Source organism: Alternaria novae-zelandiae (genome assembly GCF_023758075.1).
Source record: "Alternaria novae-zelandiae strain BMP 2774 chromosome Unknown scaffold_2, whole genome shotgun sequence".
In the NCBI taxonomy this organism is placed as follows: domain Eukaryota; kingdom Fungi; phylum Ascomycota; class Dothideomycetes; order Pleosporales; family Pleosporaceae; genus Alternaria; species Alternaria novae-zelandiae.
The window spans coordinates 518,327-546,168 of record NW_026056962.1 but is presented as its reverse complement, the minus strand read 5'-3'; the positions used below and the strand labels follow the sequence as shown (position 1 = coordinate 546,168).

At 52.8% G+C, this 27,842-nt stretch overlaps 10 protein-coding genes and 2 non-coding genes across 12 annotated transcripts; 7 read left to right on the top strand and 5 right to left on the bottom strand.

The window, feature by feature from the left end:
• Window positions 1-566: 566 nt before the first annotated feature.
• On the top strand, window positions 567-1,255 carry J4E88_001225 (uncharacterized protein; the record flags this gene model as incomplete). The annotated part of the gene is made up of 2 exons (XM_049394895.1): window positions 567-696; window positions 831-1,255. The coding sequence occupies 2 exons, from the start codon at window positions 567-569 to the stop codon at window positions 1,253-1,255; spliced, it is 555 nt and encodes a 184-aa protein (XP_049258759.1).
• Window positions 1,256-1,763: 508 nt separating this feature from the next.
• On the top strand, window positions 1,764-2,843 carry J4E88_001224 (uncharacterized protein; the record flags this gene model as incomplete). Its single annotated transcript, XM_049394894.1, has 2 exons — window positions 1,764-2,656; window positions 2,717-2,843. The coding sequence occupies 2 exons, from the start codon at window positions 1,764-1,766 to the stop codon at window positions 2,841-2,843; spliced, it is 1,020 nt and encodes a 339-aa protein (XP_049258758.1).
• A 674-nt stretch (window positions 2,844-3,517) lies between these two features.
• On the top strand, window positions 3,518-3,605 carry J4E88_001223. Its single transcript has one exon. It is a non-coding gene; the product is annotated as a tRNA-Gly (tRNA).
• Window positions 3,606-3,879: 274 nt separating this feature from the next.
• Window positions 3,880-4,015, top strand: J4E88_001222. Its single transcript has one exon. It is a non-coding gene; the product is annotated as a tRNA-Arg (tRNA).
• Window positions 4,016-7,953: 3,938 nt separating this feature from the next.
• On the top strand, window positions 7,954-10,291 carry J4E88_001221 (uncharacterized protein; the record flags this gene model as incomplete). Its single annotated transcript, XM_049394893.1, has 4 exons — window positions 7,954-8,751; window positions 8,957-9,791; window positions 9,840-10,189; window positions 10,244-10,291. The coding sequence occupies 4 exons, from the start codon at window positions 7,954-7,956 to the stop codon at window positions 10,289-10,291; spliced, it is 2,031 nt and encodes a 676-aa protein (XP_049258757.1).
• A 1,415-nt stretch (window positions 10,292-11,706) lies between these two features.
• On the top strand, window positions 11,707-12,310 carry RPS25 (40S ribosomal protein S25; the record flags this gene model as incomplete). Its single annotated transcript, XM_049394892.1, has 4 exons — window positions 11,707-11,709; window positions 11,772-11,826; window positions 11,983-12,192; window positions 12,285-12,310. 4 exons carry the CDS (start codon window positions 11,707-11,709, stop codon window positions 12,308-12,310), a joined length of 294 nt encoding a protein of 97 aa, XP_049258756.1.
• A 1,234-nt stretch (window positions 12,311-13,544) lies between these two features.
• Window positions 13,545-14,443, bottom strand: J4E88_001219 (uncharacterized protein; the record flags this gene model as incomplete). Its single annotated transcript, XM_049394891.1, has 2 exons — window positions 13,545-14,096; window positions 14,150-14,443. The coding sequence occupies 2 exons, from the start codon at window positions 14,441-14,443 to the stop codon at window positions 13,545-13,547; spliced, it is 846 nt and encodes a 281-aa protein (XP_049258755.1).
• A 675-nt stretch (window positions 14,444-15,118) lies between these two features.
• J4E88_001218 (uncharacterized protein) lies at window positions 15,119-16,510 on the bottom strand (the record flags this gene model as incomplete). Its single annotated transcript, XM_049394890.1, has 4 exons — window positions 15,119-15,284; window positions 15,341-16,036; window positions 16,086-16,187; window positions 16,239-16,510. The coding sequence occupies 4 exons, from the start codon at window positions 16,508-16,510 to the stop codon at window positions 15,119-15,121; spliced, it is 1,236 nt and encodes a 411-aa protein (XP_049258754.1).
• Window positions 16,511-18,131: 1,621 nt separating this feature from the next.
• J4E88_001217 (uncharacterized protein) lies at window positions 18,132-19,816 on the bottom strand (the record flags this gene model as incomplete). The annotated part of the gene is made up of 2 exons (XM_049394889.1): window positions 18,132-19,270; window positions 19,330-19,816. 2 exons carry the CDS (start codon window positions 19,814-19,816, stop codon window positions 18,132-18,134), a joined length of 1,626 nt encoding a protein of 541 aa, XP_049258753.1.
• Window positions 19,817-20,107: 291 nt separating this feature from the next.
• On the top strand, window positions 20,108-21,202 carry J4E88_001216 (uncharacterized protein; the record flags this gene model as incomplete). Its single annotated transcript, XM_049394888.1, has 1 exon — window positions 20,108-21,202. One exon carries the CDS (start codon window positions 20,108-20,110, stop codon window positions 21,200-21,202), a length of 1,095 nt encoding a protein of 364 aa, XP_049258752.1.
• Window positions 21,203-21,983: 781 nt separating this feature from the next.
• On the bottom strand, window positions 21,984-26,274 carry J4E88_001215 (uncharacterized protein; the record flags this gene model as incomplete). The annotated part of the gene is made up of 2 exons (XM_049394887.1): window positions 21,984-25,801; window positions 25,887-26,274. 2 exons carry the CDS (start codon window positions 26,272-26,274, stop codon window positions 21,984-21,986), a joined length of 4,206 nt encoding a protein of 1,401 aa, XP_049258751.1.
• A 577-nt stretch (window positions 26,275-26,851) lies between these two features.
• Window positions 26,852-27,595, bottom strand: J4E88_001214 (uncharacterized protein; the record flags this gene model as incomplete). The annotated part of the gene is made up of 4 exons (XM_049394886.1): window positions 26,852-27,096; window positions 27,147-27,284; window positions 27,334-27,445; window positions 27,581-27,595. The coding sequence occupies 4 exons, from the start codon at window positions 27,593-27,595 to the stop codon at window positions 26,852-26,854; spliced, it is 510 nt and encodes a 169-aa protein (XP_049258750.1).
• Window positions 27,596-27,842: the final 247 nt, after the last annotated feature.

Below are 27,842 nucleotides of genomic sequence, written 5' to 3'. Positions count from 1 at the left end.
AGGGGTCATTACCCCGTGCTTAGGATTTTCCAGTCCTCGCTGCGTTAGCGCCAGATCCTTCGCGACGCAACCGTGGACTCCGCCTCAAAAACGCGACAACAGATTCAACACCGACCACATGCAAGGCCGCAGTGCAGTCACTGAGCCGTTCCCGTGGGTGAAAGACTAGCTTCTTGATGCGTGCTTCGACCGGAAGATCATTTCTTGGCTGCCTGCCTAGGACCTGCGTAGCAAGTAAATATCGCGTACGCAACCGAGCGACGTCAAGTCAAAGAGGGACGCTGGGAGTGGGTAAAACATGTGGACCTCCGCCACGGGCGTAAACTTGTGATCCTTCGCGATGGTCGCGTAGAGGACGGACCACTGCGTGGAAGTCTGCCTTACTAACACCATCTCCTCGTTTGAGATTAGATGTAATGGGTAAAGCATGTGGGTTGATATTTGAAGTCGTGTATATAAAGCCACGATGAGGACTTGAGATATCAACATCAGCTTTCTAGCCCTCGCTTCACCTCATCAACCACCACTCAAACACACAAACGGCTGGAAGTACCATCAAACTCATAATGTACACTCAGAGTCTCATCCTTGCAGTTCTGCCTCTTATGGCTCATGCTGTCGACATTATCCAGTTCGCCATCTGGGAAGACAGCGTTCCTAACACGGAGTGCAACCTCGACCTTGACGGCGCCTACTGTAAGCAATGTCCCCCATACAGGCTGAGTGTGAGCCAGTTACTGATATTTTACATCAATTCTTAGTTATGTGCAGCAACATTCCTGCTGAAACTTGCTGTGCGAATTTCTGGAAGACTACAAGCTCTATTCTAGGTCGCGGCCTCAACAACACCCAGGTCGATGGCCGCGATCCAGACTCATTCGCCGTATTCAACGGCGACGACGGCGACCCATGCGCCGTGACGACGGAAGGCTACTGTGGTGGTGGCGGAGGTTTCGAAGACTTCTGCTGGGCTACCGGTGGTGGTCAAGAAGGATGTGGTGCAAAGGAGACTGGAGGCTCACTCTGGCACAGTGGGGACGAACATCTAAAGGGGAGATTTGCGAAGAGGGCTGTCGATTCCGTCAAGCCCAATGTAGCTGGGATTTGGGATGCGGTCGAACGCAAGCACCGTCACTTTAGGATTGGAGGCGACGTTCCTACTGATGTCACCACAATTCTCGTCGAAGCTGTCAAAGCGAATGCAGGATACGGGTACCTGGATGAGTCGGTGAAGGCCTTTGAGATTGCGGAATAAGTTTGGTTAGGATGACATCGAGGTCTTGGACTGAGATGCATGTTAAGAGGGGAAACAGTGTTGGATTGTGTGCTTACGTGTCGACGAACCTCTCCTACTTCTAGTGCGACAGTCGCTCTTTTCGGAATTTCAATTAGGCGTTACTCTTGAGACTGAATATAACTATCCAGACCACAACTCCAGTATCCATTGCTGTTGATAAGTGAAGAGACTCGCCCACTCTTGAACGCGTCTACCATGTCTGGGCATGTCTTTCTTCCTGGGTCTTCGCTGGTATAACCTCATGACTTCATCACCTCCTAATTCGAGAAACTCATAGTAGAGATATTAGAGCTGGGTATACAACTCGGCTTGAGTCCGTATTACGGCATGCCCAAATGGGCCTCATTGCGGGGCTAACAGCACTAGCGGGGTAGCACATCGACATCGAAATGCGCGTTGGAACGTACAAAAGCACGTAGCTCTCATCGCTTTCTTTCTATCACACTTTCTCCCAGGTGCAGAGAAGATGCGGAAGTTCGAACACCAGCCCGATAAGGGAGGCCCGAAAGGAAGTGCAAGGGCCAGGGTGCAGCTACCGATAGCGCAACCAGCCGCTAAGCCAGCATCAAATGGGCCTCCGGACTCAAACAACATCACCTCATCGAGCGCCGACCCGTACAAAGCAGCTCGCGAAGCTCTCGATCGCGATGGCTTCGTGGTCTTATCGGCTTCGCTCTTCCCGTCTTTTGATCTCGACGCCCTGGGCGCTGCTGCCTCCAGCATGACAGAAGCGGCACGATCTGGGAAATGGCCATATATACGTACATTGCCGAAGCAGTTCCCACCATGGCCACAAGATCCCTCGAAAGGCATCTGGGGCGTGCAGCATCTGCTCCACCCGTCAAATCCCGATCATCTCACATTCGCAAGATCGTACTTTGACAGCGAGCTTCTGAAGTACGTCGCAGCACTAATTGGGTGTGGCGAGGACGATTTGACCATGGAATTATACAACATGCTGGTTCGACCAGACGAGGACTTCAGTCTGCGCTGGCATAGAGATGATGTCGCAGCTACCGCAACGCCTGAAGAAGAGCTCGAGCGATTGAAGAAGCCAGGGCATCACGCACAGTGGAACCTTGCACTGTACGACGACAGCAGCCTTGTACTTGTGCCTGGATCGCATAAACGCGCACGCACTGAGACGGAACGAAATGCGGACCCGTACGAAGTACACATGCCCGACCAGATTACTGTGCAACTCAAGGCAGGCGAGGTGGCCTTCTACAATAACAACATCCTACATCGCGGCGTGTACGACAGTTCGAAAGAAAGGATGACGTTGCATGGAAGTATAGGAACGACACATGCGGGGAGCGAGCGAGCGAGGAATGTGTTGCAGCACGGTGTCGGTGATTGGTAAGTATCCCATACGAACTGCGCGTGAGACATACACTGACTTCTTACACCTACGTTCAGGGCCAAGGAATACGATTTCGAGGGATTTGAACCTGACATGGCAGAAAGGGCGAAGAAGATGAGAGAGAGGCTCGTGGAGATGGGACAGAAGAGCGGAGATGTTGGCTTTTTCTCGAAGGATGAATGAGTTTACGTGATTGGAGTCGAGCTAAGAACGGTCCCGAACGATCGAGGGAGTGAATGTAATGGCGAAGGGGTTGTAATTCCTACGTAGAGTCCTCATGCTAACTTCATAGTTCTCTCTGCGTAATCGAGGAAGGTATTGAGTGGCATTAGAAGAGAATTAGAGGTACAGCGCTGAAACCTGAGGGCTGCTGTAAGGCCAGAATCTGATGATTGATGCTGTCACCTTGCCAAGTTGATGATTCGGTATCTTTCGAAGAATGGTACACATAGTCTCTGTGAGGGTGAGGCACCTGAATTAGAGGAAGGCTCCACGCTGCCGTTGTATCCCATTGTAGTTGCTCGAGTGTAGATTTTGCGAATGTTCAATATCTGTCACCGAACCTAGCCGCGGCAACGCAATCAAACAATCATGTCTGCTTCCGAGCCTTGTAGTCAGGTCAAGACGTCTAAGAATTTGCAACGCTACTATCGATAGAGGGGTAGCTCAGTGGTACAAGTCCATGGCGTTCCAGACCCACAGCCCAGGCAAATCCTTCACTACCCCTGAACGACCCGAATCAACTCAAAATGCTCCAGCTCTCACATCTTATCCCCCAATGCTTCTTCTTCGCGTGGTGATGCCGGGAATATATTACTACCGTCTGCTCAATCCTCCATCAACAACACCTCCAATCCGCATCGGTGGTTTAGTGGTAAAATTAGCCGTTGCCATGCCTCACAGCACAGTTTCGGCTAGCCCCGGGTTCGATTCCCGGCCGATGCATCCCTTTTGCCATCCTGCGCGTCGTTGTGGTGGTGGTCCTAGGGAGGAACATGTCTTTTTGCAGACCTGCGCGGGGTCACGTGCCAGTGGGGTGCCGCCAACGCCGGATGCTTTAAGCGCCTGGCTAACAGCGGGGTAGAATGCAGGAACTCGTCACTTGGAGTCCGCATTTTTGCCCTCTAGTCTGGCTGGAAGCTCGCACGGCAAGGACGCACAGTTCTGAGCGTAGTTATATAGGGCAGATTTCGCGACAGTCTTCTATACTTCCTAAAGAGGAGCCTTGGCGCAATGGTAGCGCGTTGGTTTTCGGCTGAAAACATCAAACACCAAAGGTATGGTTCACCGCGCCTCGAGATACCCACCAGACTCTAACAGATAACAGGTTGTGGGTTCGATCCCCATGGGCTTCGCTTACTTTTTGCGTTTTACTCCAATCGAGACGCTCCTCAAACATGCTGATGCTCTGTCTGGAGTTGCATGTTTTGTTGTGGCCGTTCTTTTTGCAATCTCCACCATCGACTCTACCTTGTCGCTTCGGGTACTGAACACGAGTCACGGCAAGCAGTTAGACATTCCACACACGCTCGTTATAATGCCAAGCAGGCTGTTGATATCTCGATCCTCTCGGTGGCAGAACGCGGGATGACATACGTGCAGCCATTGATCCTCACGTTTCAGATACATCTTTCCAACCCAGCGACCTGGTCGCGTTGCTGTCAAGGCAATTAAGACAAGCAACTTGACGCACATAAACAAACCTGCCGGGTCTGCAGCGGAAGATCCTTGCGTCATCTTGGGTAAATCAGGGTTCGGGAAATTATGATACCCGTTCTTGTCGATCCGATAACCTTGAATCTGAAACGCGGTGACTAAAGAGTGGATGCGACTCAACGGTGCATGTGGGTTGGCTCCTCAACGACACGGAGGCTGACGTGTCTTCGCAATGATGTCAGATGGGCGATCAGTGAAGAAAGTGAGATTCGACGCTGACGGGGTTGGGATCAGCGCGGAGTTTTGAGTCCTGCGCTTTCCAAGGGCTGTGGAGTATACAGCATTTGCTAGAGTAGACAGATGGTGAGCAGAAGTCCTTTCCCGCCATCGTGCCAAGTTCCCTAGCAATCAGTCATCTTTCCAATGGACAAGCATGGATCTTCCAGCCACAGATAGGCCAAGATGTAATGCATCCCTGGACCCCGACAGAACGACTATGCGAGAGGCGCCCCAGACCTAACAAAGCTGTTTGAAGCGGTCAGAATACAGCAACATCAGCGCTGCCTCCCGTCCTTGGCGGTTGACCAGCAAATCTACACAGCCGCGAACGCTACTACATCAGAGCTTTCGTGCTGAGCACTCTTCGCGTGGGTTGCTTGCAAGGATGGAACATGCCTGTGTGCTGTGGTGTGTGTTCATCGTCCCAAGAGGTCGTGTGCACCGAGCTGCACAGCTACTACACCGACAACAGGACAGCAGATCCAGTTCCATGGCGCACTGTGCATGGGCATTGGAGATCCCGCAGACAGCGGCTGGACGGCAATCGACGATCGGAAGAAACATCCAAGCGAGACGTTCAAACATCAAGCGCGTTCCAATTGGCTGTTCTGCTAACAAATGCGCAGACTACATTGCTAGTAAAGGGCTTTACCCTGTGTGACGTTAATCAGAGCAGCCACAAAAGCTTCCTCGTGCGTGCTTGGCCGGTCTAGACAGCGATTGGACGCATGTGGGGTTCCAGACGGGTAGATGAGCCAAAATGCTTGATTGGTTGTTGGTAAGAATTTCTCCCCGAATACTCGTTGGGAGTGCTCTAGGTCGATGGACGCGTGGAGACTAAACACAACGGCTACAATCGCTGGGGTGTATTGAGGTATGAAAGTGTGTTGCGCAGCTGCCGCGGGCGCGGAGAAGCGTCGACATTGACATCGTGGCGATTGAGATCTGGACTTGGATACTGGCGGATGGACTGGGTATGATAATACCCCAGAGATGCAGTGGATCAGTCGAGAGCATGGGCAACCAACCAAGCCTTGGTGCCGTCGGGTCGAGAAGTCAGACATGGTGATGTGTTGACACGCACAACGATCGGTTGCAATTGCCTTCCCTGCAGTGTCCAGGATACAACAGGCAGCTTTTGATCGGCGAGCTGGATTTGCGTCTCAGCATAGGAATAGTAATAGAGCCTTGATCGAGAGGGATGGTTCCTTGCGACGACAATGAAGTACCGCCAATTTGGGACCCTGGTTAGCTCCGCGAGAGTCAATTCTATATGCGTTGTGCTAAAGGCTAGCGCAAATGCTCCGTCTGGACGAGTCTCGGGATTCTCTTACTGCCGAAGAACGCGAGAAAAAAAGATGCACAAGAGGACGTGAAGACGTGTGGGTGAGGGCTGGTAGTGAGCGTAGATGATTCCCGAAGAAGCAGGAGGTTTTCCTCGATCTCTCCACACGAGTCGTTGATTGGTGGTGCTGCTCAAAATAGAAGCCGCACTGATCGCGTCTTTCTGATGATCGCGTCACCCTGGCGAGAAAAGCGGGGCACAAAAAGACATGGTGGAACGGAGAAAACCCACCCTCGAACGCCATGAGCTGCGACGCCGCGCACCACTGCCATTTCTGCACAACAGCAGAGACGGGACTGCTAGGCGTGTCTCGAGTGCGGTTGCGCAATTAGAGGAAATGATGTTGTGCCTCGACAATGCACATCAAACAGCTCTCATCTCGCTGAGCCGAGCATCCTCGTCCCGTTCCCCACGGCTTGGGGAACATCGCAATCCGCAAATTTCATCACGGGGATGCGATCCTGCACGAGTCTCGCGGAAGGCCCGACGTGGTGCCGGGACCCTCTGCAATGGTGCCATGCATGCAGTGCCGGGAGCAGGAGAGGTGGGGAGTGCTGGTAGAGCCGTGGCATCACGTAGGCACAGTAGGAGCAGACACGGCGTGGCAGAGGGACGGGAGACTGGCGTGCAGAGGAGCGGGGTACAGACGTGTCGGTGAAGTATCAACATGGCGAAGGCGGGCTTTGGAGCGTCGTTATCGCAGCCCGCCAGCGACCTAACGAGCCCACCGCTACTCACCAACTGCTGCAAACGGCTGAGCCGCAGGTGCGGTGGGTCGCGCGACGCCGGGCGCGCGCTGCGGATTGGCCGTCGGGGACCCTCGCAGAGGCGAATTCGTAAGTGTTTACCAGATCGCGTCGTATCTGCTCGGCCTAAGCGCAACGCGTCGACGCACCAGCCGCGACAGGAGCTGGAGGGTTTGCAGGCAGCCGTGACGTTGGCCGGGCCTGGTGCAGTGTGCCGTTGCCATGCAGCGAGAAGCTTCCGAACGGCAGGGTGGGAATGTGGCAGGATCAACATGTGGTTAGAGGTGCAAATGGGCCGCCGCGATATTGTTGCTTATATCGGCTGCGCCCGAGCACTATATGACGGGGGCGCGACCAGGGTCAAAGTGAAGCTGGCGAGGTGAGGTGAGGTGATGGGCGCTGTCTTCACAACGTCGGGGCGGATGAAGCTCAGCGGCCATCGGCTATGAAGATTTGCGTGAATACGACGAGCGGCAGCTGCCCTGGGCCACGAGCCGTGAGGCCCTGAGGCTGTCAAGCAGAGGCTCACGGCATCCAGCGTCGCCCACACGCCTGCGACGGGTTGGCCGCACAGGCAGGCTGGCATAAAGACGCTGCTGCACCTGGCGAGGCAGGGCAACGTGCTCGTTGTCTGGCGTGAGGAAGTTATTGAATCTCCTAGACCTAGCCGCGCCCGTCCGTGCGTGCTCCAGAGACTAGTGCGGCCCCTTTGCCTGACAACCTCAACTCTTCACCGCGACGGCCAACCTTACCCTCCCTCTATTATTTCCTTTTCTGCTTGCTTGTTGAATCGCACGTCGTTGTCAGCAGCAGAAGACCGACTCTCCACGACCGACCAATGCAGGCTTGAACAACTGCTCGGGAGGCTTGGTACACGCTGCCATCTCCGTCGATTCACGACAGCCTTCCCAGCGCTTGACGACGTTACATTCTATTCTCTGTTTTAATACTTTGTCCGTTTTGTTTCATAGCAGGTACACCTCCCCCAGCTGCCCGTCGCCGCCCCAGGAGCCCCGACACAGGCCTGCCTGCCCCCCCAATGCCCCGTCCCTAAAGGCCACGCTCTGGTCGCCTGCCTCCCGTCCGCGACCGCGGCCACCATGCCCATCGCTCCACCACCCGCAGCCTTCGCACTCTCAGAGCCCCCTGCTAATGCGCCCGCCCTCCACAGATCTTCCTTTGCCCGTCTCGGTCGCCGCTTCCTGCCGCCGACGAGCCCTCGCCCACCCCCGTCGAGCTCCTGATAGCGCTACCTCGCAGGCCTCCGATGGCTCAGGTACTCACATCAGTCATCCAGACGACAGGACCCATTACAATGCCCTACTCGCCGTCCGATGCCTACAAAAACACGCCCAACCACCCCAACCAACAACAACAGCGGGCCTCGCAGATGCCGCGCAACCAGCAAAATGGAAACTCGGGAGGCACTGGATACAGAGGGACCGCCGCACCCATAGCCCCGTATGCCTTCAACAGCACGCCCCAGCTGCGCCAGGACAACAGGTCTGCCTCGACACCAGCCCCCCAAACCCTGCAGCAGCCTCCCAGCCACGCCAACCAGACACGACTCGGCCACCCCTCTCACCCCTCCTCATCCTCCGATTCCACAGTCTCCACCTCTGGCTCGTCCAACCGCTCGTCGGCTGGGCCACCCACAGCTGCCAGAGATGACCGCGACACCAAGAAACCTTACGACTCCGCTGCGCCCTCCATCACGCTATCCACCTCCATACCCGATCTCTCGCTTTCAATAGGCGATACGCCTGCCAAGCCCTCACCAGGACGATACAGGCGAGGCGCTGGACGGACAGACTCGTCCAACAGCATTCCGACCGGTGCCTCTACCCCGACGCAACGCTCTACATCAGGAGGAAACTCCCAGATGGGACCCACGCAGAATGACGGCCCACATCCATTCAGGCCAGGGCACAACCGAGCGAACAGTGCAGATGATACGCAAGTTATTCGCTCAGGCGGTATAGACCCCGCTAAGCGATATAGAAGACGCAGTTTCAACGGACTGGAAGGAGACAACAACGTTACCTCCGCCATGGCATCATTGCAGGTTAGCTCAGGAGCTGGTTCAAGCACGACGCCGAGCGCCACCACCACCACGCCCTCGAATTCGAATCGTGCAGGAAGCCGCCCCGACTCGAGTCACAGTCATGAACGGCAAGGCAGTGCAGGCAGTGCTTCCTCTAACAACTCTTCAAGGTCTCAGGTGAGTAGAGTGACTTCACCAGACTTTCGCAAGCTGACAAGGAATCCAGTCTCGCCCTGTGGTGAACCCGCAGCGCAGCTATGCCTCCGTAGCAGCAGGCGGTCCTTCCAAAGCACCTGAGCCTAACAGGCGGCAAGCTCCATCTCCTCTGTCGCACCCGGTCTCCCCATCAGAGCCTGCAAGCCCTGCGAAGGCACCTGTACTACCTAGCACAGCGATGCAACACCTCAACGCTGTGAACGACAAGGACAAGGGAATGAAGTCCCGGCTACGCAGGGCCTTTTCTTTTGGAAGCGCAGCTGAGCTTCGAAAGGCTTCTGCTGAGAATAACATCTCGGCAGAGCGTGCAAGATTGAGGAAAGACAAGTACCAGAACGACGAGGATGCCGAACAAGCGGCGATTATCGCAAAGCAAGAGGCGGCAGGTATTGGCGCTGGCATCTACTCAGGACAGGGTGGCATAGGCTCTACTGACAACCTCTCAATACAGTCAGCCGCGTCGTCTGCATCGGTCATGCTCCGCAAGATGGGCCATGGGATGAAGAAGGGCACAAAATCCATCAAGGGCCTCTTCAGGCCAAAGTCGGTCATTGGAGTCCCTGCCGCCGATGGTCCTATCACTAGACCCAGCGTGGGTCAGGTGTCTCTTGTCACCGTCGAGGCTGAGAGACAAAAGGTCAATGTCAACGCAAACCCTCACGAGCAGATCGGAGGTGGCACTGGCTATCCTAGATTGGAGCGCAATTCGATTGACGCAGGACGGTCCGCCGAGATTGTAAACCCCTCTGCGTTGGGCAACGAGGCTATGTCAAGGAAGAGCATCGTTGGGTCCGATCGTGATCGTGCGGAGGTCCTTTCCTCGATGAAGAAGGGCATCCTGAAACGTACGTGTGCTACGCATTCCTCATATGCAGCTACTAATGAAACATCAGGCACCGGTACAAACTCAGATTCAGGTTCACCTGTTCTGAAACCCGTCGATGCCGTCCCCAATGTGGGCTCATCAAGATCTAGCTCCCCTGCCACGCCAAAAACAGAGGTTGGGCAAGCTCGCAACGATGACTACTTCGGCAAACCACCGCGTATCCCCAACGGCAGCACGAGGAGTCTTCCTACCACACCTCACGGAGGTCTTCGAAACATCAGTTTTAGCCCACGCATTCAATTCCACGATGCATGGTCACCACAGGACTACGATCGTAGAGGCGACATCGCAACGTGTAATAGGCTTACACCGATGCTTGCGCAACAGATCAAGGAGGAACTGAACTCCTTTAAGATGGTATGTACTGCAGCTAGAGTATCGTTACCGGAGCCAAGCTAACCACTCGAACAGGAGATGGAAGTTCACGAGCTCTCGAAACCACACACCCATTTCTTCTAATGATTATGCATCCATCATTTGGACATGGCGTCTTGGCGAATACCTCTCATCGTTGCACTTGCGGATTGGAGCCATCAGCATTTACCAGTTGTCAGCTCTGTTCCATGTTCTGGTTACTACGGACTGTTCTTCCATCTTAGCGAGCATTTGCAATCACGTAGAGGAAGAACGCGTGCTCGCGTGTGGGCTCAGCGGGCGAAGTAATTGTTGGCATCGGACTGCAAAAAAGACGGAGGGAGATCTTTCTAGTTGAAGCCAACCTTTTCCTTGCCCTCATCGTCTCTATTCGTGGTTCAGTCGTATGTTGACGTCCATTTCCTTTACTGTCAGACGTGTCTTTGTCTCTCATTACTTTCCTTGAGTCAGTATCAGTCATGGTTGAGGGGTATCTGCGTTGTCTACATCGGAGAGATACAATATGCGAAAAGGCGAGTCGGACGCACTTGGCTGGCGCAAGAGTCCTTGGTAGTGACTTGTGCTGATTAGCTTGTAATTGGAAAACAATCTTCGGCGCATCTTTGCTCCATGGTGTACGTTGACATCGAATGGGATTTCCCCTATGCACTTCGTCCGCGTGCTGGCGCAGGGCCTCGCGTCCGTGTGGAACATGTATTGATTTACACTGCACTCTACTAATGCGTGATCACGGTCAACCAACCGCGTGCTAAATTTGGTGCACACATCTCTCCGAACCTCGTATGCTCATGCCCTGCAGCGTTGCATTGACGGTCAGACCCCCGCGCATCCATGTCTATTCTGGTAGTTTTCGACAACAATTTCCGAAGCCCCCCAGAAGTTCGCACACAGACATTGCATTTCTATCCGCCACCGACACCTTGATGGTCGTCAAGACCACTTCATGATCTTGTCGCCGTTCAGCAAACCACACCTTCCTGTTCAAGCACATCATTATAATCACGCCGCATTGGTTGCATACATTGGCGGTTCAGGCGCTAGTCTTCCAATTCATTGAAAGCATCGTTTGGGAAGCATGTCCGCCGACTAAGGGAACGCGTGATCCCTCCTCATAATGTGCGACATATGATTCCTGGCAACGGTCTATAAGCGCTAAAAAGATCGGAATCGTAGCGTGCGGCGCCTGGGTGGCGCTGTTAATGGTATCTCTGGAGAACAACGCCCAGGTGCTGCACGTGTCTGTGGTCTGGAGTTCCGTGGTGGACGTGAAACCCAAATTCATACGAATTGACGCACATACTTGAGTAGCAAATAAGAATTGCGTCACACATGCCTTAGACATTATCTCGAGTAGGTCGGATGGTGGAGTGATTGATCACGTGGGGACGTAGCTCGCTTGGTTAGCGCGCCAAGAAAGCGCACCTTCTCCGCCCCCGAGCAAGTCGAAATTGACCTGAGTTCGACCGTCTCTCCTCAGCAACCACACAACAACCGACAAAATGGTACGTCTAATGCGCGGTCGAGATTCCGAAAACGAAGATTGTTGGCGCTGACCGTTAGACAGGCACCTGCAGCAACTGGAGGCAAGAAGCAGAAGAAGAAGTGGTCCAAGGGCAAGGGTACGTGATCCAGCACTGCACACCTTCAGCATAATTATACACCTCGCGAACACGTCGGAAACGCTCGAAAGCCTTATTGATACTCCCGCAACCCTGTTTCACCATCGCGCACTTCAACATGACTCCAGAGTCGATTTGCCACTAACACATAAGCAGTCAAGGACAAGGCCCAGCACGCTGTCGTTCTCGACAAGCAGACCAACGACAAGCTCCAGAAGGATGTCCAGTCCTACCGCCTCATCACCGTTGCCACTCTCGTCGATCGCTTGAAGATCAACGGTTCGCTCGCGCGTCAAGCTCTTAACGACCTTGAGGCCAACGGTCAGATCAAGAAGGTTGTCGGACACTCCAAGCTCAGCATCTACAGTATGTCACCACAAATGCATTTCCAAAGATCCACGTGTTACGAAACCTTGGAAGATTTGGAGATTGTATGAGCGTTCACTAACACACTGCAGCACGAGCTGTCGGCGCCGCCGAGTAAGCCTTACGCAACCGACAATTAAACGAACGTAAATGCGAATCTCGGATAGCTCTTTCGGCTTTTTAACGGCATTCCTCTTTCCATTACCAATCGGCGTCTTCATGAAATGAACGGGTCATACTACATTGGGATGCATGCTTCATAGCGGACATGAAATGAGAGGAACGGGCTCGGGTACAGCACCTAGGGTCCATTGGAGGTGTCGGTTATGTACTAAATGAAAAGACTTCCGAAACACCACCACCCAACTTGACCTTGCTATTAGTGAAAGCGCTCGTGTGCTAATGTTGAGTCCACACTACAGAGTGTTCATTCGTACCACTGTCCTTGTCTTGGTTTTGTCAATGCTTGCAGCCCTCGTGTCCCCTCCCCTTGTTCTGGCTTTTACAAGCATACTAGCGCTGATGTCTGGCGTCATGTCAATCGCGAATTCCACCGCTTTTACTCTCCAGCTTGAAATTGCCATAGCACTCTGCTCTTTCCCCTAGAGACGTACCGACGACAGGTCTATGTCTTGCTTACACCTCGTGCTTGCTATGACTGCTCACAAGGATATGTCCGGTCAGAGCGCGAGCACGTATTGATCAACTTGCGGACATGTACCATCGGTCTGTGAAGATGGATTTAATCCATGCCGCGGTTCCTTGATTTAGGCCCGTATACTGTCTGAGGCGATACGTTCTCCTACTCCACACACTTCCTGTTTCGTTCCGGTCTTAGACAATAGCAAGAGTACACGGAGGCGGAGGAACGGGCTCTTGGTCAGGACTGGTTGGAAAACTAGAACTCTATCTCATCCAGTCTCAGGCATGCCACGTCCTTTCCTTGTACGCTGGTTGAAGTCAGAACCTCTGGTATAGTATAGCTATCCCTTCCTGTCTGCTCTGCGTTTTGGATCACATCATTTCGCTTGTAGTATGGAAGGCTCGATCTCTCAAGTTGCAAGAAGTCACGCGACGGTGTGACTCAAGGATATACCGGTATTTTGTTGGGATAGATTGGCCACATGGGCCCATCAGATGCCTCACAAATTGCGTCGGTTGAGAAGGACATACTTCATTGCAGCATAGCTATATTTACTTGCCGCGCAAGTGAAGGAGAAGATTCGAGTGTGAGAATAGTTATTAGACATGATTTACAGTAGGAAGGCTGGGGACGCGGGCATCAAGTTTGTGCGTATATACAATGGATATACGCCTGGAAGGCCAGGACAGTATGCCGAGGGAAGCTCGACCTATTGTTCATATTTCCGAACCGGCCTGCCCTTTTCGGCCTGCTCGCACAAGCCCCTCTTAGGCATTTTGTCCTGCCATCCAGGTTCCCTCTTGACATAGCCTACCCGCCTATACGGCTTACCCTTGTCTCCACGGAACAACATATGCCAGCCCTCCAGACCGGCAACCATCTGTTTTCTAGCGCTCTTGAGTTCCTGTGCACGCCTGTTCTTCAGTTCTCCCTTGCTCAATGGTTTCCTCTTCCGCGCCTTTTCCATTTCCACTTCTCTTTCTTCCTGTGTCAGACCGGCTTTCTCTTCGGGCTCAACGGGTATGAACATTTCCTCTACGCCGCGTAGATCGGGCACAGTGTCTTCGGCGAAACAACCCGTAAGGAAGGCGCGCGCTGCGTCTTTGCCCGCGAAAAAGTGGTATGAGCCGCCGGGTCCGTAGGTCGTAGGCGAAATGGAAACGTCGTAAATTGTACCGTTTAGAGCGAGGTAGATCGGTTTTGAGGGGTCGCTGCCGTCATATAGAGCCAATTCAGCATCGGTTAGGGTGAGTTCTCCTTGCTACGTGTCATGTTAGCTACGAGAGCTTGTTGGAATGTGTAAGAGAGACTTACCATGAGGCTCTTCCACTCTCGAGCTCTGGTCCACCATGCATTATATCCCCATGTCATGCTTTCTCCACTTGTACTCAGATAGCTCAGCCCGCAACTCAATAGGAGGACGCCACCTAGTATGCGCAGTATGTCCAGCACGGATAAGCCATTTGACGTCGCAGCGGCTTGCTCCTTGACGGCTTTCTTAAGCTCTGCTTTCTCTTGAGCGCCCGAGGAGGTCGGAGGAATAGAAGACGTGATCGTGTCTGTGGGCTCCTCTTTCGCAGCACGGCGGTATCGCTGTGATGAGGACATTATGGCGGTGGTAGTGACGGTAATGCGTTCAGATGCACTGCTTTATTTGCGTGGTCAGTCTACATATAGCGAGAGTTGCTCGGAGACGTTCATACCTGTTCATCCAACAGTTACGCAGCTCAAAGTGTGGTACTCCCGCGTCAACGTCACTCAGATACCGAGGCACAACCCTAACTAGCCGCCGAAGAAAGTATTCGGAGACGTGTCCGCAAGCCAGGAACCGTCGGATGCGCGATGCGGAGAATAGATTGCTTTCGCCTGCGCGTTCCGAGGCGCTGCTGTCGGGAAGTACCACAATCTCGGTTCCGATGATTGGCCACTTTCAGATTGATGTCATTGGCGATCTTGGCCAAGACGCTACTACTGGACTATCACTTTTGGACAACTTGCAATAGATGAGATCGGCATGAAAGACTTGGAATCGCATAACTCGTAGAGTCAATATGCAAATTTCTGTAACCTGGCTACTGTACGATATCGCAGGTGTCATGCGAATGTTTCACTTTTGTAGTAATACAACCCTCCCTTCGTGTGTGTATATACAACGTCCATCTTCCATCTTCTCTCCACTAGTTGTGTGATTTGCATGATGTAGGGATCGTGGCGTTTCCCGCTTCTTAGAGTACGAAATCGTTCAGTGGTCTTTCCTCATTTAATGAGCATCACCCCAATCACTCATTCAGCGCCGTCGTGAATATCGCGGATCTCGACTTGCGCTTCTCTGTCGCTCTTGGGGAAGACCTTTTTGAGTCCTGCTTGGAAGACGCCGACGTTGTAGTCGATGATGGCTTTCTTTTCCGCTGGATTATCCTGGCCCATGATACATACTAGAGCGAGATACCTGTATCCATCGTTAGTACACTCACGATTCCATAACCATGCAGGTAGTCTGCTTACTTGTTAATCTCCCGCAAGTAGAGATATCTGCTGTTCTTCTTCTCCATGGTGATTAGACTCTCGGCATCGTTGTTACCAGTCTCACTCTCATCCTCGCCCTCATCGGGTCGATCCCAGCCATAGATCTCACTAACATCGATGACTACATCAATGTAGTCGGAGCATATCTCATAGCTGCCAATATCGGTGGGGCTTGTATCTGTTGCGATGTAGATCTTGCTCATGATGTCGAAGAGGTAGGCTTTCTCGATGTTACAGGCACCACACAAGTTGTTGAGCAGCGCTTCGAGGGTGGGAAGCTGTGGGATGAGCTTCTGGATCACCTTGCTAAAGGCTTCAAAGATGGAATGGTCGTAGATGGAAGTCTGGTAGAAAGATATGGGCGCCTGCTCATAGCCGTGATCCGATAGTTCGTCTTGCACGCGCTGAATGATGTCGCGGAAAGTGTCACCGCGGAAGTCATCTGAAAGACCGTCGACCTTGTGCACGAAGACTTCCACGTTGATGTTGGGGTATGATTGCTGAAGGTTGAGGATGGTCATGTTCAGTCGCGCAATTGCATCGAGATACTCATCTTGGGCATCGATAACCCATATCAGAGCTCCAATCTCCTCGAAGATGTTGTCGGTATCGAAAGCTGGATCGAAGTAGTCCAGATGACCTGGCAGATCCCAGACTTGAAAGTCCATGAACGAGCTAGCGTTATTAGTCAGCCATGTATGCATACACTTGGTGATCAACGTACTGCATGGACTCTTTCTTTATCCTGTACGTCGTTTCGAGGTACAGCGTCTCACTTGGTGGCAGCTTGTGAAAGACGACACTTGATATCGATGACTTGCCGCTCCTGCAGATGGATGGTTAGCGCGCTCAACACGCTGACCTTGACGGATCTCACCTTCTCTGGCCCATGAGCAGCAATCGCGGCTTGCCATCTCCCGCCTTGCTATTGGGGACGCGACCAGTGTGATACTGCGGCGCAAAGTCAACAGGTGGCTGCTCTGCGTTTGATAAATCCTGCAGAAAACGGTCCATGGTCAATTGAGCACTTGGTCTGAGTAATGACGAACTAGCGGATGTCCGCCTCTCCTCAGCGCCATCGTCTCGAACAATGTCGCGAGCAGCATCGAAGGTTGCTGAAGGGCGGTGTGAAAGAAAGCGGCTCTCCATGGTGGTGCTTAGTGGTACAGGGTATATCGCTAAGAGCAGAAGTCGCAGAACTAAGAGAAAATTGGGTATCGTGGGTGAAGAAAGCGCCGCGCCGAGAAAAGACAGAAAACAGAGAGCCGGCCCTTCCTATCGCCCTTCAGCTGGCAGGCATCTGCGCAGTGAAGCGTGCTACTCTCGTGGGGACGTGACAGGCACGCTGCGACAACGTGTGGTACGAGACCAGCAGGGAGAGGCCACGAGGACGGGCGGTACATGCAAAGGAGAGGTGGCAGAGAAGCGACGAGTCAATCAGGAGCCCCCGTGATGTTCTACAACAACAGTCGGTGATGCGCGCAAGGCAGTCGACACCGAGCGGAAGGCACCCAGGGAGCTCAGGCCATGGTGCAGACGTACATAGGGCTGAGGAAGTCGCGACGCAACCGCCGGGGCTTTGCCAGTAATCTAGCTAGATAGGGAAGACGACGATACACGTGGGGAAAGCAAAGGAGTAAAAGAAGGAATCTGGGCTTACCTCCATGGTTGTTCAGTGGTAGTGTAGCGTCTTTGCGTTGCGCACGGTGGTGATAGTCTTTAGGCCCGAGCCTGCCACTGCCCCAGAACCGCTGTCCTTGCTGATGAGCCGACGCCCAACCCGAATCACGCCTTCAGCCAAACGCTCGGGAGTACTACAACTCTTCCAGGAATGCTTGGATTGCCCTCTGACAGGATGCCCGCCCTGCAATTTCACTACTCGCAACCACTCTCTGTTGGCAGCCAGCAGCCGAAGAAGCCGGGTCGGCAAGGATGGCTCTCCGCGCGCGCCCAGTCGTCGGGCACCAGAGCGTCACTGTAACACGTTTCGAGGCCGGGTCGGAGACAAGTCAGTGCTGCTGATAAATAGCCGCAGTGGCACGACGCTGAAGCATCTGGAACCGTCGTAGAAGACGGAGAGTGTCATTGTGAGGAGGCGGTTGGTCGCGTGCAGGCCACGTTCGCTTACGGTAACAAGGGAAGATCTTCAGGCACCACCATTCTGTCCTCGTCCCAGCTCTCCAACACCAGCCCAACTTCGATGAAGAGCGAACGCCTTGGTATTTTGTGGCTTGGGACAGTTACCCGATTAGTGTTGTGCCGAAGTCAACCTCCGTCAGCCCAACCTTACCTGAGTCAAGCTGACGATATCAACGCCGCATGGGGGACAAGGATTTGTTATCCGCGGCAGCAAGGTTACACAGCGTAGCAGAGACTATTTCCGAACGTCATTGATACAGCGCTGTGTGCCCCTTTACTGTCAGATGGACGTCGCACACGTGTAGGAGTCCAGTCAGTAGGACATGTCAACATGCGCGTTATCGTCACTCTGCTCGTCAACTTGATGACTTCGCACAAAATGTACATTATATCCCTGCAAACACTGTATTCCAAAAAAGCAATATCAAAACGACCCGACGCTCCGGCGCACCCGGGGTATCCAAAATCAAAAGCCAAAGCCGCTATTCCCATCCATCCTTGTTCCCGTACACCAAAGGCCCTGTACGCCTACCCTAAACAGCTCATAGATTGCGTACTCTTCAGGTTTCCAATAAGAAAATAATTCCCGTTCGTTACTCGGGCGATCTGAAGTACAATACACTCAACCGCCTCAGTCTCGCGGTCCTGTCACCTCGGCACCCAGTGTACCCGCAGCTAATTGACCCAGTCCACCGAAGAAGACAAGAAACATAGCTAGTGCAGTCGACTCTCCCGCGTGAACTAGATCGCCCTCAGGCGCGGAGCCGTCTGACTCCATTCCCTGTATAGCGCGCTTGGTCTGCTCTGTTGGTTGGTATGTAGCATCAGGGTCACCAGCAAATGAGCCTGCGTCAGAATCCACATCTGAAGTGCGCGCTTTCCCTCGTGTGCTGCGTCTGAGAGACGCACTCGTGGATGCGGAAGTGGATGTACCATTTACGTCAGCCTTCTTTGCCGGGCGCCCAGGCTTCCTCGGCGTAAGAGGCTCTATTGGGGACGAGGGCTCGCTCGCATGCTCCATCACTCTTGCCAGGTCTTGCTTGAATGTGACGTGTTTCTCATGGGTGGGAACGAGAAAAGAAAGTATGCTGCTTTCTAGGATCGCATGCACATCTAGATCGCGCGTGAAAGTCCACGTCAGCAAGCTGATGGCAGCAAAGAGGACGTCGAGGCTGGTGACACTGATAGCCGGGTGCATGCTGATGTGCTTGAGAGCTTGGCCCGCGTTGCTGATACTTGCGAGAAGCCTGTTTGCATTCGCCGAATCGCTCTTGGCAATAGAATTCGCGAAGAGATCCCAAACGTGGGAGCGCTGGGCAGGTCTGTTGACGTACACCAGAGTAGTCCACACACGCCAGTATACGAGGATAGAGGCAATTGATAGCGCGTGGAAGACTTTGACGTATGATCTATGAGCCGCTGCTTTAGACGTATGCTGATGACCCAGTGCGTAGGGAACCAACTGTGGCGCAAATGCAAAGGCAAGTGGCATGGCCAGGTATCCGAGTCGCATCATGCTCTTGTCGCCGAACTCGGAGACTAGTTGTGGAAAGAGATTCAGAGTAATGAGCGACGCAACGATGCCAGTGTCGTATACGAAAGCATATGGTGTGAACAGCGCGTCGTGTAACGGGGTATCATCGTGGTGTATGGTCAAAGGCGTATACAAGATGGTGATGAAGAACAAGCTCAAAGAGTACCCTAAGCTTCCAATAGAGCTCAGTAGTACGAACGACGCAATGGTTGTGTTGGAAAGATTGCGCCTGCGGCCTAAAGATGACCAGTCAGTGAGGGACTTGGAGAACCTGCGTCGATGGCATTGCACATACCTTCAGCGCCCATGAATATGGAGCTTGCGATCAGTCCAACGAAATACTGGCTAGTATACAGAAACCCCTCCGGTTTCATTATTCCAACTTTGTCAAACTCGCGCACGAGATCGATGTCCGCGATCCAGTCGGCTAGATACCATCTCCCTTCCTCGCCAGTGCCATACCAGCCACTCCAGAGACTACCTGGAATGTCATGTGTATTCTCTCCAGCCCATCGCACGTAGGAGATAGCGCGCCAGAGGAAGGCAAAGCTGCCGACGGAGAGTAGTGAGAGAAGCGCAATGATGGAGAAGGTGACGGCATGGCGGCGGCGAGCCGAGTCTTGTGAGCGCGTGCGCGTTGATGGTGGCTGAGATTTGGCGGCGCGTCGAGTAGTGAGAAGTACACGAGCTGTGAGTACTGTAACGAGGAGCACTTGGCCCCCGAAGATGGCGATGGGGAGTGAGTTACTCCGCGTAGATGCGACTGTATCGACTGGCGCCATGATGTTGGCTGGGTGATGCGATCAGTGATAGAGTCAAACGCGCATTACGCGACAGCAACGGTGAGGTTAGGAGACAGAAGCAAGCCAGCCCAGCTGGAGGCATGCCTCGCTTGTTTTGATCTGGAACGCGCCTGCCTCCCCGCCCACGTCACTGACGTATGAACTTCCAGATGTCTGGAGCTCGCCCTTGCGCCACGCTAGACCCCATTGGCCTTGGCCGTCGATCTGGCGCATCTTCGTTTTGGCTTGCGCGACGCGATCCCAGGCCTCCGACTCAATACCCACTTTACCATGCCACACACTTATGGCGACGAAGACCTCGAGAACGTCGACGAGAAGTACCACGAGTCGTCCGATGAGGACTTCAACCCCGAAGCCGCGCCTCCCGAAGAGGCATCCAGTTCCGAAGACGAAGACCATGTCACGATAGAACCCACACAGCGCAAGGGCAAGCGGAAAGCGCCCGCCGACGAAGACCTTGATTCTGGAGACGAAGTGACAATACAAGCTGCGCGGAAGAAGCGGGCGAAGAAGAAGGGGAAGAAAGGCGGCAACGATGATGCAGACGAGCTGATCATATCAGATGATGAAGGCGGGGAGGGTGGACTTGTCAAAACACGGGCGCAACGGAGGATTGAGGGAAAAGAACGGAGACCGCTTGCAAGGACCGAGGGCGCAACTGTAGATGTCGATGCGCTATGGGCCCAAATGACAGCAGCGCCTCTGAAGCCTTTGGATTCCACAGCATCACATGAATCAGCTGCACAACAAAATCACGTACCCGTAGCCAACATCCCAGTATCAGCGGAAGAGGAAGAACAGCTCACGATCAAGAAAGTCTTCACCTTCGCTGGGCAGGACACGACCGAGGAGAAGCAAGTTCCACGCTCGCAGCTCGACAAATACCTCAAAGATGGATGGAAGACACTCGATGCGTCCGCAGCAACAATACCCACGACAGAGTCCCCCAAAGATCCCTCCGAGTCTAGTGGACCCAAGATCCGTCGCCCCCTCCGCCGTCCATCCCGATTCGACCCCAACCCTACAGGCTACGTCCGCGCCCTCGCACCCGAACACCAACTTTTCTGGCCCCGTGCCGCCGCTGCCGATCTACAACGCGAGCAGGAAATTCCGCCAGAAACAGACATATCGGTCGCGAAGAAGGTCGAGAAGGCGCAGAAGCTCAATGTCGTGGACAAATCGCGCATGGACTGGACAGGCTTCGTGGACAAAGAGGGCATCGCAGAGGAATTGGATACACATGGAAAGACCAAGGAAGCCTATCTGGGTCGTATGGAGTTTTTGGCTGGTGTGGAAGCGCGGAGAGAAGAAGAGAGGAGGAATCTGAAGACCAAGGCTGCAGCAGCTGCTCCTACGATGGGGTGAGCCGTGTGCTAAAGATGTACTGGAGAGTCGTGGATGTTTTTAAAGATACCCAATTATTGCTCAAAGCGACAAGCACTGGTTGATGCGTGCGCTTCTGCATATTCATCACGTGTAGGTCTATATCATTTAGAGCTATGCATATGACGATCGAGTAGAAGAGTACAAAAAGCACCGAATTGTGAGCAAGGAGCGAAATCACAATGAACTGGCTTGGAGCTACGATCATTGGAAGAGAGACAAATGAGTGACATGGAGCAGACCCCGAATTATACCTCCACTTCCATCTTCTAACCCCCTCTATACATCTCTTCTGACTCTCAACCAGAATGTCTTCGTTTTCCTTCCTTCCTTTCTTCGTCCTCCTCAACCTCCTATTATGTTTGTGCCACCATCTAAAAAGATGTGGCTATGAATGGCTCAGTGAGACTCCTGGACTAACTCCAGATTGAAGATGAAGTTGCACTATACAATGGTTGGTGGCGCAATGAGGTGTCCAGTACCTAGTAACCGGCGGTGGCTCTGGTACCGTGATCCGTAGATGAAACATGCATCTGGTGTGTACATGAAGATCTGTGACGTTGCTATGCGCAAATGGTGTAAAAGCTGAAGTCGAAATCAACGACCAGATAGCTTAGGGCCCAATAAGCATCTTAGTCAAACAGCTTCTAGGCGCTCAAAGGTTGATGGTAACTTGATACGCCAATGGTGCGAAAGCATAGCGTTTGAGATGACTGCCCCCAACGAGTGAAGCTAATCCGTGCTTCGTGATTGTTGAAGACCGTTACAAGATGGGCTCCTCGAATGCACTCTCAAAATCGTCTTCCTCGTCTTCCTCATCGTACTGGATCGGCGTTTTGATAGGTTTCGGCCTCATGATGGCGCGGATAGATGTGACTATCGCCCTGGTGTTGTCAGAGCTATCGGCCTTTAGACGCGCGAGTTCCCGGCCTGCCATTGTGAGAACAAAAGTGGATTTTCCCGGCCAGTCGAACTTCTTATACAATGCCGATGCTTTGATGAAATCCCATGGACATGATCCAGGAACAAGGTACTCTTCCAGCCATCTAGAAACTTCAGGATGGCCAGGATTGTCGGGCCGTATAGCGCGGTACTTTTCATAGCAATTATCCACGACCGTTTTGAACTGCTCCGCTGTGATCACATCACGATGACAGCCAGTATTCCAGGTATGATTGACGTCTTCCAACTTGGTGGTCAAAGACATGAATTCTTGCTTGACCGTGTTCGACATTGTTTTTGTGAGGCGTTGGCTGGGATAAAGTAGCACGTCATCTAGCTCAGTAGGCTGTGAGAAGAAGTATTTGACCTGCGTCATCGTCTCCATGTTGTGTGCTCTCACAATATCGAAATAGATGTAGTCGATAGCATGGTCCGGGTTGTATCGATACCTCTGTTTCCGTAATTTCTCAACTTCTGTAGAATCCCTGGCAGTGGCGCAACTTTCCATCGCAGTCTTGTAAGCTGGCTCCTTCTGTCGTTTTGTCAGGTCGCGTACCCACCGAAAGAACGTCGCCTGCTTGAACACATAGCCCTGTTTTGCTCCATCCACTAGCAAGTCATGCATATTGTACAGATGTTCAAGCGTTTGAGAATGGATGCAATTCTCTGTATATGCTTGTTTCTCCGCAAAGACAGTGACAATTCCAAGTAGAGAAGGGTTATTGCGAAATTCGAAGGCTGCGCGGAGAAAATTGTCCACTTTTTTGAGTTGGCGAGTGTTCATGATATCCCGAAGTCGCTCTGTTCTTGTCTCTATACCGTACTGCTCAGGATCTAGGGGATTTACTGGCGCTGGAGCATTCAAGAAAGGCTGCACAAGTTTGGGTTCCCAGCAGACCCAGAATTTATCGCCATCGTAGTCGCCTCCTTGCAGCTTTCCGGCTAGCGGGTACTGCCCTTTGCAGGGAAAGACTACCACATCTACCAGATGCGATAGCTCAGGACGTACGACCGTGCGTACTTTTTGGATATCCGAGCGGCGACAGGTGGGTTGGCGGGCGACAAGTGCTTCTACACTCCTCAGGCAAAGGTACTTTTCGTCCGTATTCTCGTCGATGAAGGAAGAAGAGAACTGTACCTGAATCTCTCCCGGCTCCAGCACACCGAACGGATCTGCCACCCCAAAGAGATATGCCGACTTTGCAAGGGGTACACGCAGCTTGGACTCCTGAAAGATTTGCTTTGTCTGTATAAAGCGCTCGAGAGTCTTGGCGAGGTATGGGAATTTGGTAGGCAAAAATCCTGACTCGAGTAGAAACTTCAGCTTGTCCTCAAGAGATCCCGGTAGTGCAGCTTGCCAAGTTGCTTCAGTTAGCGTTTTCGCCCCGTGTCGGTGAACCCAATCGTACGTCTTGACAGGATCAGGGAGCAACTCCAACAGCTTCTTACGCTCTGCATCCAAACGCTCCTTCATAAGATCAGCTACAATCTCTCTCGATACACCACGATCGATCAGAATGGGAATGAACGATATGTGCAGCTCCGATGGTGACGGTGCAGAGCTGTAATCTGATAACTCGAACGTGCGGTGATGATGCACTGATTCGTCCGTAGGTGGATTAAATTTCCACTGGCTTCCGGTAATCGTGATCCAGTGCTTCAAATGATCAGGATCCTTAGTGAACGACTCTGCGCTGATCATCCAGAGACCCTTAGCTCCGCCGATACGTCCCTGAAATGCACTCGGCAAGGGACCAGTCACCCCTGTGGCTTTCTTGTAAAGTTGCCATATAGCCAGTGCAGCACCCACAGACATGACCGAGCATCCGTCATTCATGACCGCGTCATCTGGAAACCCCTCCCATTCTAAAGTAGGATCGTTGAAGCGAGTATCTTCCGGATGATTTGTCGCAAGGTCATCGGCCACGTGTCTCATCTGCGACACCTCAAAGCACAGCGTGGGTACAGTTCGTGAAAGCCCGAGTTCGATACGAACAAACAGTTTGCACACACGTTGATTGCCGTTGGTTTCGAACGCCATGAATCGATGGAGCATTTGACCCACAGAGTAGGGTCGGTCAATTCCGCAACCTTCCGTGGCGAATAGCACAATCCTTTTATCGTGAATCGATTCCTTGTGGCGGATGGTTTTGCCTCTCTTCAGCTCCCCAACGTAAAAGACTCTCCATTTACGACCTGAAAAGGAGTGTTCCTTGAGGAGCCATGCTTGCCATTGACTTCGAATTTGTTGCACCTGATCAGCGTTGAAACGATTCGTTTTGGAAGAGTTGAAGACGGGAGTGTTCAAGTAGAGGAATCGGTCTGACCCAAACATTCGCTGAAGTCGACATGATTTATCTGCTTGTATCGGCAACAGAGTGGTGTATATAATCGGTCCGGTGTCTTTGAGGCTGAAAGTCATATGCCCTTTGAAAGTATAACCATCAAAGTTGCGCTTCGCTGCTTGCCAGAGGCGCCCATGCTCGCGCAGCTTCACGTGGGCTATCTTGTCGTGTTTCTCGATGAAGGACCAAAAGGCTTCGGGGTCGGCGGATACGGTAGATACGTCCATACCACGTACTACTTCTTGTATTGCGAGGGAGTTTGTTGTTGCTAGGCGTAGACAGATGAACAAGAGAAAGTAGGGCATAAATTCGAGCGCCCCGGGAAGCGTGTCCAGAAAGAGATTCTGTTTGGGTAGATTGCGTATTTCGTGTGTCATCTTCGAGGGAGACACACTAGTAATCAACGCTGTCTCTTGATCGTCTGCACCTCCGTTGGACGGAAATAGTATCGTTGCAGATGCGCGCAAATGCTCATGGTGATTTTCAACAAGGGCAGGCGCTTTAGAACTCTCCATCTTTCCATCTGGAATCACTCGCAGTTTGGCCTCCTTCTCTTCAACCTCGAAAGATGCTTCGAGAAGATCGTTGTCGTCCATAGATCCAGAAGTATACCTACTCTGACCGCTGCTTCTTTGCGAGAAGTCTTCATTCAGGTCTTGCTGAATTTCCTGCTCGGATACTTCGCTCCTTGAACGAGAAATGGCTTGATACAGTTCGTGATCATCCAGGGAGCCCAGTGTAGTCGAGCTCGTCCTTTTAAGTTGAGGCTTAGAGATACTACTTCCATATAACTCGTTGATGCCATCGTACGAGGTGAACGAGGTGTTTGTGGTATTCGCTGTCTCTTGGGAAGAGAACGTAGTGTTGTTGAAGGATGTATTGACCGAAGATGGGACGGAATTCAAGACTTGTATGGAGCGAGCCATATCGAGCGTTGGGACCTTGAAATGCGGTGGTGGGATAGGCGAGGACTTGTAAGACTTGACAGCCTGTTTCCCCTTTGAGATCTTGGTCAACTTCTGCGATTTCTCGGAATGAATGGAGCTTTCAGAAGGCCTTTTCTTGGAGGCATGTAAAGAGGCATGGCTACTTGCCTGTAAGAGCGTCTGGGCCGACCTAACAGACGGTGATGGCGATCTTGACGGCGACAGTGGTGTTTCGTATCTTTGATCCGTCTCATCATCGGTATCAACATCTGTCGGTGATCCCGGGTCAACAGCAGTCGCATATGAATTACGCTCATCTTGATGAACGTCAGACGATCGACTCGTTGATTGCTGGGCAGGCTTTGCTCCTGTGTTCTGATTAGCTATCGCAGAACGCCCGGGAAGAAGCGATAGAAGCGCAACTAAAATTGTAAAAAGCAAATCTGTGCTCACCACTAAAGGATGCCGCTAGGCTCTTAGGCGGTTCGTTTCTCGGCGTCCTACCCCGCGTGGCCAATTCACTCTCTTTTGTGCTGGACAGAATCCGACGAAGTAACGCTAAGCGGTCTTGGTGCCGTGAGCCTGGAGCAGCAGCTCTGAACTCTCCAATTGCCTGCTTGAGGGCGGTTGGAGCTCTGTAGAACAGGAACTTGACAAGCGCATAGATCTTATCGGCAGTGTCATCTGTATTTGATCGTTTTGGTGACCACTCAGCGCCACGGATCTTGAGACCAAGTCTCCATTCTTCTTCCAATGATCGAATCTGGTCGTCTAGGGCCGCTCCAGGGCGGAGATGCTGCGGAGTTGCCGGTAGCGAAACGGCGGGACCACCGTTACCCATCATGACGCGGGGCAACAATGTTCCTCTGTACCTTGGACTTCATGCGACAGAGAAACTAGCGGGAGCGCGGCGACAAAGAAGGAGAATGAATGGTTTCAGGACGTAACGATATAGTGGGGTGAGTCGCGGAAGGCTGAGGATTGCTGAATGTGTGCCTGAGGCCGCTGTTGCTAGGTGATGAAACCTGTGGTCTGTGCACGTACGCGGTATCGCGTGGTCACGCGATGAGATGTTTCACCAAGCTGAGTTAGGCGGAATTTTAAGTGCCAGCCCTGGATATAGTCCGATACTGATTCTGACATCGCCGCGAGACTTGCTTGATACTCAACATTTCAGCATGTATAGTCGCCTCCACGAAGCCCCATCACAAGTGTTAGAGTAATCGCGGACGTGGCAGGGTGTAGCATGGATAGAGAATAATATGCTGTATCGTGTACGGCTCCTTAAGATCGTCTAGATTTGTGCCATTCCGCTTTTCGCACTATGGCGGATATTTCCCAAACATGCAATAGGTAATCGTGAATTCAATGAACCGTGAACCAAGCCTCGTCTTTCCCATAGCCAAGTCCTCTTGGACTTAGACCTTCATCTCCTCGAGACCGTGCTTCCAGACGGTAACGTAGGGTGTGACACCGTCCTCGCGGTAGTTGAGGAGGACGATCATACCGTCGGGGTTCATGGACTCGCCAGTGTAGAACTCGTAGTCCTTGAAGTTGCCGATGATCTTCTTGGCGAAACCGGAGGCCTTGCTCTCAAAGTCCTTGATTGTAGCCTCGTCGGCGCCCTTGTTCTTGAGGGCCTCCTTGACTGACTTCATGTAACCTGTCTATCGTTAGTCCTGGGTCTGGAAGATTTTGCCCTAGCGTTCTTACCCTTGAGGTATGTGAGGTAGCCCTTCTTGTCGAAGCCGGTCTCGTTCAGGCGGAAAGAGTAGACGACGTCGATCTTGGTCTCCTTCTGATCGTCGGCTCCCTCCTCTTGCTCCTCAGCGGAAGCATTGGCACCAGTGTCTACACGTCGTTAGCCTGCCAGATCTTCATCTCGTTTGGCAGTACCCACCGAATGATTCTCCTCCGACAGTGATCTTGGTGCAGTCGGCCTCGTAGGCGACGCCGTCGATCTCCTTGAGGTTGTAGGAGTCGGAGATGATCTCGTCACCGGTGATGATGTCCTGGCAGATGTCAGTACTACGCGACTAGTAGAAGAGAAGACAAGAGGCTCTTTGTATGCGCAAAGCAGCATCAAGCGCAGCAGGGAAGGCGGGGTAGGGCGCAGGCAAGAGCGACCCAGCGCAGGCACAACGTACCTTGAAAATGATCATGTTGGCGGTAGAGGGAAGTAGGGTCTGGGGATGTGTGGAAAGAGTGTACGTTGGTCGGGGCGGGCAGGCGAGGGGTTGAAGACTGGAGCGGAAAAGAAGCGCTGGCCTGTAGGCGTGAAGGAGAAATTGGTGGGGTCGAAAATTGGGTGTGAAAAGCGCGCTAACCGCAACGGGTGGAAGTGGAAGTGGCTGAGCGACTAGGCCCGCCCGGGCGCCCGGCGGCGAAATGTCATGATGCGCGCGTATA